This window comes from Manis pentadactyla, chromosome 7 (assembly GCF_030020395.1).
Source record: "Manis pentadactyla isolate mManPen7 chromosome 7, mManPen7.hap1, whole genome shotgun sequence".
NCBI classification, from domain to species: Eukaryota; Metazoa; Chordata; class Mammalia; order Pholidota; family Manidae; genus Manis; species Manis pentadactyla.
Window position 1 is genome coordinate 143,600,709 of NC_080025.1, and position 12,214 is coordinate 143,612,922.

At 42.8% G+C, this 12,214-nt stretch overlaps 1 protein-coding gene across 2 annotated transcripts; it reads left to right on the forward strand.

Moving 5' to 3' along the window:
• The first annotated feature begins 4,130 nt into the window (after positions 1 to 4,130).
• Positions 4,131 to 7,386, forward strand: GIMAP2 (GTPase, IMAP family member 2). Of its 2 annotated transcripts, none has more exons than XM_036899659.2 (3): positions 4,131 to 4,539; positions 5,444 to 5,479; positions 6,088 to 7,386. In XM_036899659.2, exons 2-3 carry the CDS (start codon positions 5,452 to 5,454, stop codon positions 7,047 to 7,049), a joined length of 990 nt encoding a protein of 329 aa, XP_036755554.2. In that variant the 5' UTR covers positions 4,131 to 4,539; positions 5,444 to 5,451; the 3' UTR covers positions 7,050 to 7,386. The 2 variants fall into 2 exon arrangements, with proteins under 2 accessions (XP_036755554.2, XP_036755553.2); XM_036899658.2 differs by having other exon boundaries at positions 4,132 to 4,531.
• The last annotated feature ends 4,828 nt before the right edge of the window (positions 7,387 to 12,214 follow it).

The window sequence follows — 12,214 nt, forward strand, 5'->3', positions numbered from 1 at the left end:
GGGGAGTGGATGCAGAGAGAGAGCTTCCCTCTTGCTCAGTTTCACTTCTTTAATTTAATCTGCACTTAAGAGACCAAAATTATGCAACTCAGATTTATCATGGATCTGTTGCTCAAGAAGCCATCATTTCTGCAGGTCATAGATCATTGGAGGATGGGTTTGGGCCCTAGATGGTCACTGAGGGACTCCGGGTAACTAAAGTGTGCACAGGAGGGTTTAGGAGTAGGGACCAGAGGGCAGGTTAGAAATAAAGCAAACAAATAATTCTCTACAATTTCAATAGATGACATGCAAACCCAGGGTCTGGTAGCAAGTTAGACCTGCAGAGCCGGTCTCCTTCATAAGATGTTGCCCATCCGAGATCAACGGGTCACAGACGCACCAAGTGAACCTCCAGCTAATACCTGGCATTTGAGAACTTGAATCTTTTGACTCTTTGCTTGAACCACATTGGTCAGTATTTGGCTGCTTTACCTTCTCCATCTCTTCTGAGTGTCGTTTTCTTTGCCTAACCACTATCCCTGCGGAAAACCTTTCCTCCTGAGAGAGGAATGGTGGCTCCTTGCGAGCTACAGGTACACGTTAGGCAGAGGGGAATCCAGTCTCTTCACATCCCACCCACTAAAGCAGTTCTCTGCTCTCTTCGAGGACAGAGCTCCCCCAGTAGCAGCCCTGGGTCTGTGGTTTCCTTTCACAGACCAAACCAGGAACAGTTATTATTCACTCTTGACAAAAACACCCAGAAACCAAGTTCTTCTCAAACCATAGCTGAACTCAGAAAGAACGAGAAGTGAACATGAAAAGGCCTTATGCAGGAAGTGGTTTGGAGAAGAAACGGAGGGCGGACAGGGCGCTGAGCACAGCAGAACGTAGCAGGAAACAGACGGCTTTAGTGGGTTCACCTCCAAGGCCACAGCCCGTGTTCCTCTCCAGCTCACTTTAACCACACTGTTTTGTTTCCACACACTAAGCAGGTGGGGAGGCAGCGGCAGTGAACGAGGACACTGAAGAGGATCCCCAGAAGGTCACCCCAACGCAGAGCACAGAAAGCACAATGGCGGACAAGGCTTTCGAATCCATTCTTCACATAGCCCACAATTACATGCATCTGGGACATGACCCCAAGTCAATCCGGGAGTGATTTTCTATTTTTTGTTAAGAAAACATTCAGGATCCAGACTGGATGACCACTCCCTGTACAAATCATCTGCCTCAGCCTCCAGCCTCATTTCTGCCCAATCTGACTGCCCACCTCTAGGTTCTAGCGGCTTCCGTTGAATACCTGAGAGCTCCATGCAGTGCCTTGCCTCGAAATACGCTGGGAATTTTTTTCTGGAAACACTTCTGACCGCTTTCGCTAACTTTTACTCACTCTTCAATTTCAGCTCAAACAATGTTACTTCTAAGGACTCTTTCCCCACTACCCACCCGGCGAGGTTAGCTGTCTCCTGCACTCCCAGTGTTCCCCCTGCTGACAGTCACTGTGTTAAAGCTTTTGTTCAATGTCAGCCTTCCCTAAGAAAGGAGGTAGTGATGGAGAGGGGGTGATGGCAAAAATCTTATTTTCTTAAAGATAGAACCACAAGTCCTCTGGAGTGAAAGAATCTGTTCAGAAAAAAACACTATGGTTGATACATTTGGAAGGAAAATGTGAGCCTGTAACCAGGGTATCCACAGCCACGGTGATCACAGAGAGAATTCCTCTGTTTTAGAAATGGAGAAGAGCCCTTATGAAGCAAGGCAAAGATCCTAAATTAGCTATTAACAAAATCCAGCAAAACCTTAAATTATAAAGGTTTGTTCTAAGTATGCAAAGGACGTTCAATATCAGGAAATACTTTCATATGATTTAGTGTATTATAAAGCTATGGAGCCACATAACCTGATCATCTCTTTTGCTGTTGAAAGGCAATTTTGTTAAATTCAACAGCTAATAATTGGTTACTTCTTTACGTAATAAAAATTTCCATCTGAACCTCATTTTTTTTAATAGGAAACATTGAGGTATTGCCACAAATAAGGGGGCCTACTAGCACTGTAACTATTTAACATGCTTCTAAATACTAGCTTCAATAAACTAAAAGTGCATGATCACTTGGAAGCATTCATTATTCAAAAGAGGAGGTAAAATGATCATTTTTGGTCCCATAAAGAACTTCTACAAATCAATATCAAAATGATTAACAACAGAATTTAAACCTGACCAAAAAATTCATAAGACAGATATTCATAAAGAAAAAAACAAAGTTCTTTAATCTATGAAATATGGAGTAATGCACATGAAAATCACACTTTTTTCACCAGATTGGCTAATAAAATCATGAGCAAGGATATGGGGAAGCTAATAAAATACTGCTGTATCTGATTTGGTTAAAATTTTTATTGTGGGCAACTCAGTAATCTCTATCAAAGTGACAAATACATGTACCAATTGTCTAGCAATTCTACTTCTGGGAATCGATTCAGGTGATCTGGTGATCTATTACTATATAACAAATCACTTGAAAACTCAGTGGCATCAAAACAATTTTATTACACTCATACTTTCATGAGTCACAAATTCAGGCAGAGCGCCGAGGGTAAGACTGGCCTGTGCCCCACGCAGGCTGGCGCCTCACTGCAGAGGCTCGACTGGCTGTGGACAGTAGGACGGGCTGGACTAGGGCTGCAGGCCTGCGCACCTCCAGGTTCTTCATGTTGCCTCTGATGGGGCTGGGTGTCTAAGTCGGTGACCCCGCTCCTTCACCAGGGTGACAGAGCCCTTGTCCTGGTGGCTTTGATTCCCTGGTTCACATAGCAGGTTCAAGTCAGGAACTTGAAGGGGCTACTGGTCAGCTTTCCTCACTGAGAGAGGAGAGGGTGTAAAGCAGTCACGGTGAAGGTGTGGGGTGTTTCCATTGATGTCTTTCGTATGATTTAAAACTTCTTTATAACTCTTTTCATTTGAAATTTTAGCTATTAGTCTTTACTATTATTCCATGAAATGGACCCTTCTTAAAACTACGAGTTGAGCCAGTTCTTTAGCAGCAAGTTCTTGGCTATGTAAAGCTAACAGTTCTTCACACTTTTCAATGGACAAGTTACTAAATCCAGCCTCTTTCAAAGGATTCAGGTTGGGTTTTCTGTTTGTTTGTTTGTTTGTTAGGGTTAGTTTGTTGTGCTGTGTTTTTGCTTTGTTTGGCTTCCATGCCGCCTTGGAAGTCAGCAGCACACCTCGGGTGTGGATCGCTGTGCCCTGTCCCGTGCCAGGTCGCCCACACCTGTGCCAGCGGGGTGGCCCTCGTGTCTGCTCTTTGACCCCCCTCTTCTCTCCACCAAACCTCTTTTAGGCAACTCTAGTCAGTCACAAACAGGTTTTAAGCTCTGTTACTTGTTTTCTTTTAATTTGTGAGTGTAATTTGAATTCATTGTGTTCATTTAACCTTTGGTAGAAGAAATTTTCACTTAGCAGTGTGGAGAAGATGGTGCCAACAGTGAAAATCACATCCGAACAACGTGGGCATGAGGCGCAGTCCTGCCGAGGACCCAAAGAGCTGGCACCACCCTTCGCTCAGAGGCACCTGCAATGTGAATGTTTTCACTGGTCATGCAGCCAGGTTTGCTAGAGTGGATTTTCAATTCAGATAAAGAATTTTGGGTAAAGTGGTTCACAGCAAATAATCAGCCTGTGGAAGCTTGAATGGTGAGGGATGTATAGGGGTTAAACATCCTCTGAGTCTTTAGCGAGTCCAAAAGAAAATCACTTCACATGACAGAGGTCTACACAGGCTTAAACCAGAACACTGCGATGTTTAACTCATTGGTAAAGACCTCCCCACCCAGGTTTTAGTATTTTGTGTGTTCAACCCATTTGTTCCTTTTACTTTGCGTTTTTGCATCATATTTTTACTTGTGCACCCCTTTCCTAAAACAAACACAATTGTTTTGTGTCCCAGAACTGCACTGTCTGTGCCCAGGACACTGTGAGCAGCTTATTTAAAAGTGCTCTGATGGTTTATGACTGTTACTGATGGTCCAACTCGGGCACCCCAGGCTTCTGCCTGGGCAGTGTCCTCCCAGAGGCGCCCCCAGACCTGTGCCCTTTCTCTTCCCCCATAGCACTTGACAGTAGAGCAAGCCTCCAGAGTGAATGAACTTCAGCTCTTTCCCGGGGGCCTTTGCATTCAGGCACACCTGAAGTGTCAGGACACAGCCCAGGCGGCAGGCATCAATCTACCAGCATCACCAGTGTCCCTGCCTTTCTTTCCTGTCCAGTTGAGATCATTCAAACACTGGTTTTTCACTATTGACAAGAAAAGACAGTCCACACAACAGCAAGTATATACTGGTTAAAATTTTTCCATTTTAACTGTTTGTTTTGTATATGTGGTGAAAATGAGAATTTCAGACACAGGCACGTTGGGAGGCTCCTTTGCAGTGGGGAGCTCCGCGGAGCTACAGAGGAGGCCGACTGGGAGTTGTAGTTTCTTTTTCTCTTCGAGCTGAGCTGCAAGCCACAGGATCGGACGGGGAGCCATCCGTTTCTTTTACAGTAAGTAGGTAAGCCCACATTCATGGAAAGCTCTGCAGTGCAGATTGCTAGTGGGTTTCCCAATTGAAAAATAGGTTTTTATTTTTGAGTAACAAGTTTGCCCTATTTTGAAAGAAACAATTTTGAGTGACAGCCTTTGGCTTAAGCACAGCCAGTTTAGAGGACTGTCAGTTTCACATAATCTAGTTTATACATTACTGGCAAAGAGAGTTTCCTCAGCATAAAGCCAATAAAAAGTGCTAACTGGGAAGAATTTGCCCATGAACGTGTGGTTGTGAGTGTTCTGTGCCTTGTCGCTTTGGTATATGTTGCCAGATTTAAGAGAAAAGCTCTCTGATGAAAATGAACCGGTGCTTCTCACCGGTACAGAAAAGGCGAATAGATCTCAGAGCTGCTTCACGGTGGGTGTTGAGGGAAGAGGAAATTCAAGGAACTGGTGGATGTATTTCTGGCTTCCAGGATGGTGTCCTTTCCCAGAGTCATGCTCCTAAGTCATTGACCGTCTCAGCAGGGGCTCCAAACCAAGGAGAGGGATTGGGGAGAGTGGAGAGGAGGGGACAGGAGGGGCTGTGCGGAGCAGGGAGAGGAGCCTCCCAGGTGGGGAAGGCAGACCTCAAAGGGAGGAATGTGGGAGGAGAGGGAGTGGGGCCAAGGAAAGCGCGTGAAGAGGGCGGTGGTCCAGGGAGGAAGGGAAGAAGGAAATGAGGGGGGCATGGAGACAAGCAGGCGGGGCTTACAAAGGAAACCCCCTTTTCACTAAATTTCTTTATAAGTAGAGATAGTGGTTCTCTTTTCACCCACCTGGTCAACCACGTATAAACAAGGCAGGCATGGTTGTGAAAGAGTCTTCCCTGGTTCAGAACTAAAACATGATCATTTTTTAACTGGTTCCTGGTCTCTCTTGTCCCTCAGGAACAGCAATGGACCAAAATGAATGCAGTCACTCTGGTAAGAGCGAAACTTCCCATACGTGCCTATTTGACTATATTCTCTGCCTGTTTTATATAAAAATTACACTGTCCTAAGAAGAGCATAAGCTATCCCCTGTTTCTTCATTAGGGAGAATAATCTGATGCTCATTCCATTACTTGCCTGGCCCAGCCACTTCATGGGGGGTCATGGCCGCAGGGCTGCCCAGCCGAGGTCAGACGGGCATCTCTGGTCTTGGGACAGTCAGGTTACTTAACCCACCTGAGATGGAATTCACAGTCTTGGTTACACTTCTCTGATCTTCAGAAAATTTACCTTTTTGAGGTTCAGAACCAGGTGATTCAGGCAAGCCTCTCATGACCAGATATGTTTCTAAGTCCATCTCACCCCCCAAGTACGTTTTCTAGGATCCAACATGGCAATACCCTGCAGTCCTAGAGAAATCAAGACATTTTTAAAATAATTTTATTTATTTGATAATGGAGTCAGCTTTTATTTTATAAGTGTGATACATTACGCGAGTATCTTTTCCCATAATGTGGGAATAGCTCTTTGATAATTATCACTAAAAATACCCGGTTGGTATGGCCAGCATAATAGCAACACAGTAAACATGCTCTTCATAGGACTGTATATGGAGAAGCAACGTGCCGGAGGGTCAGAGCTGAGGATCCTTCTCGTGGGCAAAACGGGAACTGGCAAAAGTGCCACAGGGAACAGCATCCTCGGCAAGCAAGCCTTTAAGTCGCAGCTGAGCACCCAGACCATCACGAAGACCTGCAGTGGATGTCAAGGAAGCTGCAGAGAGAGAGAGATGCTCATTATTGACACGCCAGATTTGTTTTCTGGGGAGGACCGCTCTGAGTCCTTGTACAGAGAGGCCCAGCGATGCTACTTACTCTCGGCCCCAGGGCCCCACGTGCTGCTCCTGGTGGCTCGGCTGGGCCGCTTCACGGCCCAGGATCAGCAGGCCACCCAGAGGCTGAGGGAGGTGTTTGGAGAGGATGCCATGAGACACACAATTGTCCTCTTCACCCACAAGGAGGACCTCGAGGGAGGCTCCTTGGCAGAGTACATCCATGACTCCGATAACAGAGCCCTACACGAGCTGGTGGCAGCATGTGGGGGCCGAGTGTGTGCCTTTAATAACTGTGCTAAAGGGCGTGAGCGAGATGACCAAGTGAAAGAGCTCATGGAGTTGATTGAGGGCCTGGTGACAGACACACGGGGTGACCATTATACCAACGTGCTCTATGGCCTAGTAACAGGGTTAGAATGTGGACCTGTGCGGTCAGAGGAAAGGTTAAAGGATTTCAAAAAGAGTCTTATAAAGTACATGGACATTCAGAGAAGTCACACAACCACAGCCAAAGCGCATTGCCTGAAAGGAGCCCTATTCAAAGCACTGGTCTGCATTTTATTTTGTGTTCGGCTGTGCATTCAATTGCTAATTCTGTTATTTTGTATATTGTACAGAGTGTGCAGCTGGTTTTGCTTCTTTCTCTGTAGTGTGTACAGTATACCCCCAAAATTAAAGATAATTCTGAAAAAGACCATTGGACAGGAACGCAAGACTCCTAGGTTATAGACTGGTAATTATTTACTCACTGTCATGTAGGGGGTGAATCACAGTGCCTCTCCTATAAAATGCAGTGCCTGACCTCAGTAAATGTTTGAGATTCTGTGAAATGTTGACCTCACTCAATTTATTAATGAACCAAAAATTTTTTTAAGTTACTGTTTTGAGATATAATACCAAAACCTTCTGAAAGCTGTTAACATAAAATTCCTCTCATTTGCAAATCTCTAAAGCCAGTTTTATGTTTCTGGAAATTCCTTTTCTTCTTTATGATATAATTTCTACTAAATATAATAAAAATAACAATGAAGTTTCTACTCAGCCTAATAAAATAATAGTAAGTAAACCATAAAGTCCCTGAGATCATGTCTTAATTCTGTCCTACAGTTTTATCCTCAGAAGATGGTAAGTGGACACATGGCTCATTTACTCTATTAATGGAAGCAACTCATGCCCAACAACCACCCACAGACACACACATCCATAGTTTTATGTGTCTCAAATCTGCTTAACACCGAAAGGGGCCCAGCCAGATTTTACCTCTGGCCCCAGTCACATTTATTGACAAAAAACAAAGATAATACAACGGAGAAAGGATCGTCTTTTCAACAAATGTTGCTGGAATGTGGTGTTGGACATCCTCATGAAGAAAAATGAATCTAGACACAGACCTTCTACCTGTTCTCCATTGTATTATCTTTGTGTTTTTGTCAAAGATCAATTACATGTATTGTGACTATAGCAGAAGCACACATAGAGGCTTACTCTTCAGGCAAGACGGTGGACTGGATATTCGGAAGCATCATTCTGTTAAATGCATATAGAAGCTGAGGCTCTTAAACGGAATCTTTACGACTGATGACCTCACTAGAAAGTGAGGAAAACTCCAAGGGTGAAGCAAACAATACACATAAAAAGAAAGTGGAGCTAAACCTGGAGGTGAGAGTCCTGAGGATGCAAACATGGAAGGCAGGATTGACCAGTAGACAAATGCAGATACACACCCTGGGATCAAGAAATTCAACCTTGAGTTGTTAGTAAAGTTGAAGAGCTGATAATGAGGCTTCTATGTCACATTAGCACCTCCCCAGGGAACTACTACAAAGTCATTTTTTAACCAAACATATAAGGCTGTTCTGACATTTTATTTCTTCTTATGCTCATTTTGCTAAGTTAGCTTTCCAATGAATTTTTTTATTAAAGTTGTTGAATTTGTTTACACAAACTCATAAAGTCTTTTTATTATGCCTTTAGTCAGTACAGGAACTATAGTAATCTTCCCTCTTTGAATTCTGATATTGATAATTCATGATTACTTTATTTTATTTGATCAGCCCAGATAGAGATTTATCAATATTATTAAACTTTACTAAAACCTAACTTTGATTTTCTGTTATATTTCCTGTTTTCTATTTTATTGGGTGTCCTTGACAGTGTCTTTTGCAGAGCAGTTAATTATAATGAAATGCAAATTACCAATTTTTTCTTTCATAGATCATGCTTTAAGTGCTGTATCTAAAAAGTCATCACCAAACCCACGGTCACCTAGATTTTCACCAATGTTACCTTCTTGGGGTTTTAAGTATGTAATCCATTTTGACTTAATTTTTTGTGAAAGGTATAAGGTCTGTGTCCAGATTCATTTTTCTGCAGGAGGATGTCCAGCAACACATGCCAGCATCATTTGTTGAAAAGACTGTCCTTTCTCCATTGTATTATCTTTGTTTATTTGTCAAAGATCAACTGCTTGTAATGTAACTCTAGTTGTGTTTGGTTTAAGCCTCCCATCGTGCCCCTGTTTTCTATTTGCTCCACCTTTTCTTTGTTCCTCTTTTATTTGATCAGCCTGGCTAGGCTCTTTTACACTAAATTTTTAAAAAGTTATTCCACTTTATATCCTCTTTTGGCTTTTACTTTTTTAGTGGTTGTTCTAGGGATTAAAATACTTATCCTTAATTAATTTTTCTCTACTTTGAATTAATAGCATATCCCTTCAAATAAAATATAAGAACCTTACAAAAGTGTATATCCATTTAACCCATACCCTTCCTTTATGATACTATCACCTTCTTAATTCTTCATATTAAAAATTCATGTTATTATTTTACCTCAGTTTCATTTTTGAGAAACTAAGCAATGATCAAAATAGTAGTTTTCTTATTTTCCACGTATTTACAATTTCCAGAAAACTTTTTCTTTCCTGGTGATCCACTTTTCTGTCTGGTATCCTTCTCTTTCAGCCTGAAGAATTTCTTTAACATTTCTTGTCATGCAATTCTAGTGGGACAATTTTTCTCTGGTTTTTATCATCGTCAAATGTATTTTTTTTTAATCTTGATTTTTGAAGGGGAGGTTTGCTGAAAAAAGAAACCTAGGCTGACTTTATTTTTCTTCAGCACTTTAAACATATTCCAGTGTTTTCTGGCTCACACTAAGAAATCAGCTGTCATTCTACGGGGTTCTCCTATGTGTAATGGGTCTTTTTCCCTCCTCTGGTTGATTTAAAATTTTTCTTTTTTTTTTGGTTTTCAGTAATTTGACTACAAAGTGCCTGGGTTTGTTTTTTTCTGTATTTCCTACTCAAGACTGATTAAAATCTTTGGACTTATGAGTTGAAGTTTTTCATCAACTTTTTCAATTTTTGGTCATTATATCCTCAAATGTTTTTTCTACCCAATTCAGTCTTTTCTCCTTCTTGGATTCAAATTGCATTAGATTGCTTGATACTATTCCACTGATCACTAGTGTCCTGTTCTTTTATTCATAGTTCATAGATCTATGAACTATCTTCAAGTCATAGATCTTTTCTCCAATTCCAATATGCTGTTAAATCTATCCAATTAAGTTCCTTTTAAATTTTTAGACATTTTATTTTCCTGTCCAAGCATCAGTGCTTTCTGGAGTTTATATTTCTCTCCTGAAATTCTTCAACTTTTAACCCATTTATTTTTCTATGCATTCTTTAACACATTTATAATAGCTATTTTTAAAGTCCTTATTGATCATTCCAATGAATGAGTCATTTAATCTTTTGATTGTGAGTCATATTTTCTCAATTCTTTGTGTGATATATACATTTACATTGTATTCCAGTCAATAAATCTGAAGTCTGAAGTATCTGCTTTCCCTGATTTGAACATGCACTGTACATGAAATAAATCAAATCAAACTTCTAATTTGGCTTATAAACTTCCATCTCCTTTATGGCAAGCTGTCCATCTAGCAAGCTTGCCCCGGCTCTTGTCCTATAAAACTGAATCCTGGATGCCACCTGCTTGGCTGTTACTTTTAACAAGTAAACTTCAGTTGCCACCAGCTCCCTTCCCCCCCAAGAAAAGAAAGTGAGATCTACACGACACTGAAATAGTGCTTCCAAACGCTGGGCACAGTGGAGCCAATGGCTTTCAGGTAATTGATAGGTCATTGAAGGAGTCATTTCCTTACCCCTCCCTCTCCTGAGATGGCATTTGAATCATTCTTATTCCTTTTGTGGCCTCGGGGATTCTGAGAGTTGAGCTCTTGCAAGTCAAGAAAAGTCAGGGAGACATCAGGACTGAAGAAGGATCCCAGAAGTTTCAAACTTCTTACGGAAGGTCTGTTTGGGAAAGATGTTTTCCTTAAAATTCATGAATTCATTGTTTTCCATATCATTTTTAATGAATTTATAAGAACAGAGAAGAAAATATGAACATGCCAATACTGAAAAAGAAGGAAGTATAGGAGAAGAAATGGGGCAGAAGGAGTCCTGGGTATTCTACACTCAGGAGTCTCAGGGCCTTGGCCTCAGATGGTTTCCCACAATTGATGGGAAGCCAGTGAATAATAAGGGACCAAGTCCAGAGACAGAAACAATGAAAAGCTACCTGGATTGTAGAGGAAAATGGAGAGAGAGACGGTTATTTTCAGACTGGAAGCATCCCAGAAAGCACTAGCAGGGACTGGGAGCATGAGACAGAGAAGGGAAAGGGGCTGACCCAAGTTGCGGTAACAAGCATGTTACCTCTGCAGATGAGGAGGGGGAGGCTCCCGCTGTGGACAACTGGGTCACGGTCCTGCTGCTACTCAGCAATACATGGCAGACTAACCACATGACCAGGTAAACGTGATCACAGAATGTGGAACGGGATTCCATGTTTTCAAAGATTTCCAAGTTTCAGTGAGAGCAGAGCAACCCAGATCATGCCTCCATGTTTTCTTAGTGTGAGCCAGAAAACACTGAAATGTGTTTAAAGTGCTGAAGTGCAGAGTTATCTTACTTGGTGGGCACTGGACAATTTAATAAGCAAGGGAACTGAGGTATTTATCCACTAACTTCTGGCTGTGCCTGATGAGGTCTGCTCCTCGGGACATCCGCTCTCTGACGACTTCAGACTGTGCCAGCCCCAGCCAAGCATATTCCCGTAGCAGGTGAACCCTCAGACAGTTACAAGGGGTTGAAGTGAGACATCACACATGCGCACGGGAACAGTGAACAGCAAGGACTTATTAAAGAGGCCCTGAAAGCATCCTCCTGGAAGAAACGTGTAGGTCATCAAGGACTCACTCAAGGCCGATCTACACAGCACGCAGGAGGGTGAGGCTTTGAGGAGGCCCCTTACTCTTAAGGAAGCACCCACTCGCAGGGTAGTTCACCTGAGGGACAGCTCTTGGGTGACCTGGGGAGGAAGTGCCTCCTTAAATTTTGTTCCCTGGACACCACACTTGCCTCACACTAGTCCTGGTCATGCTGATCTAGTGAGAGAAAGAGAGGACCCCTGTGTCAGTAACACTGAGTAGCAACAGTGAGGGTGTCAGTCATTCAAGAGATTTTTGTCCCCCCCAAACAGGAAGGATGGTAGTGGTAGAAGTTGAGTCTCTTCCCTCTCTTAAAAAACAGGCTGGCAAGAAAGAGATGAAAAAGCAGGTGGCATCCACTAGGCTGGGTGGGGCGAGGTTCCCCTTCCTGTAGGGACACTCAGCTGCACAACGTGTGAGAGGGCGAGGCAAGGTCACAGAGCTGGCCTGCCCTGACTGGGTTCATGGCCAGCCCTTTTGCAGCCTGTTGCCGTGCAATGACTGACTCTCCGGCTGACCTCATGCTCACGACCCTCTTGAGAGAAGAAAGAATAACTAGAATTGGGGATAGCAACACAGTTGACTAGACTAAGGTGAAGCTAGGAACTGTGTAAACGCAT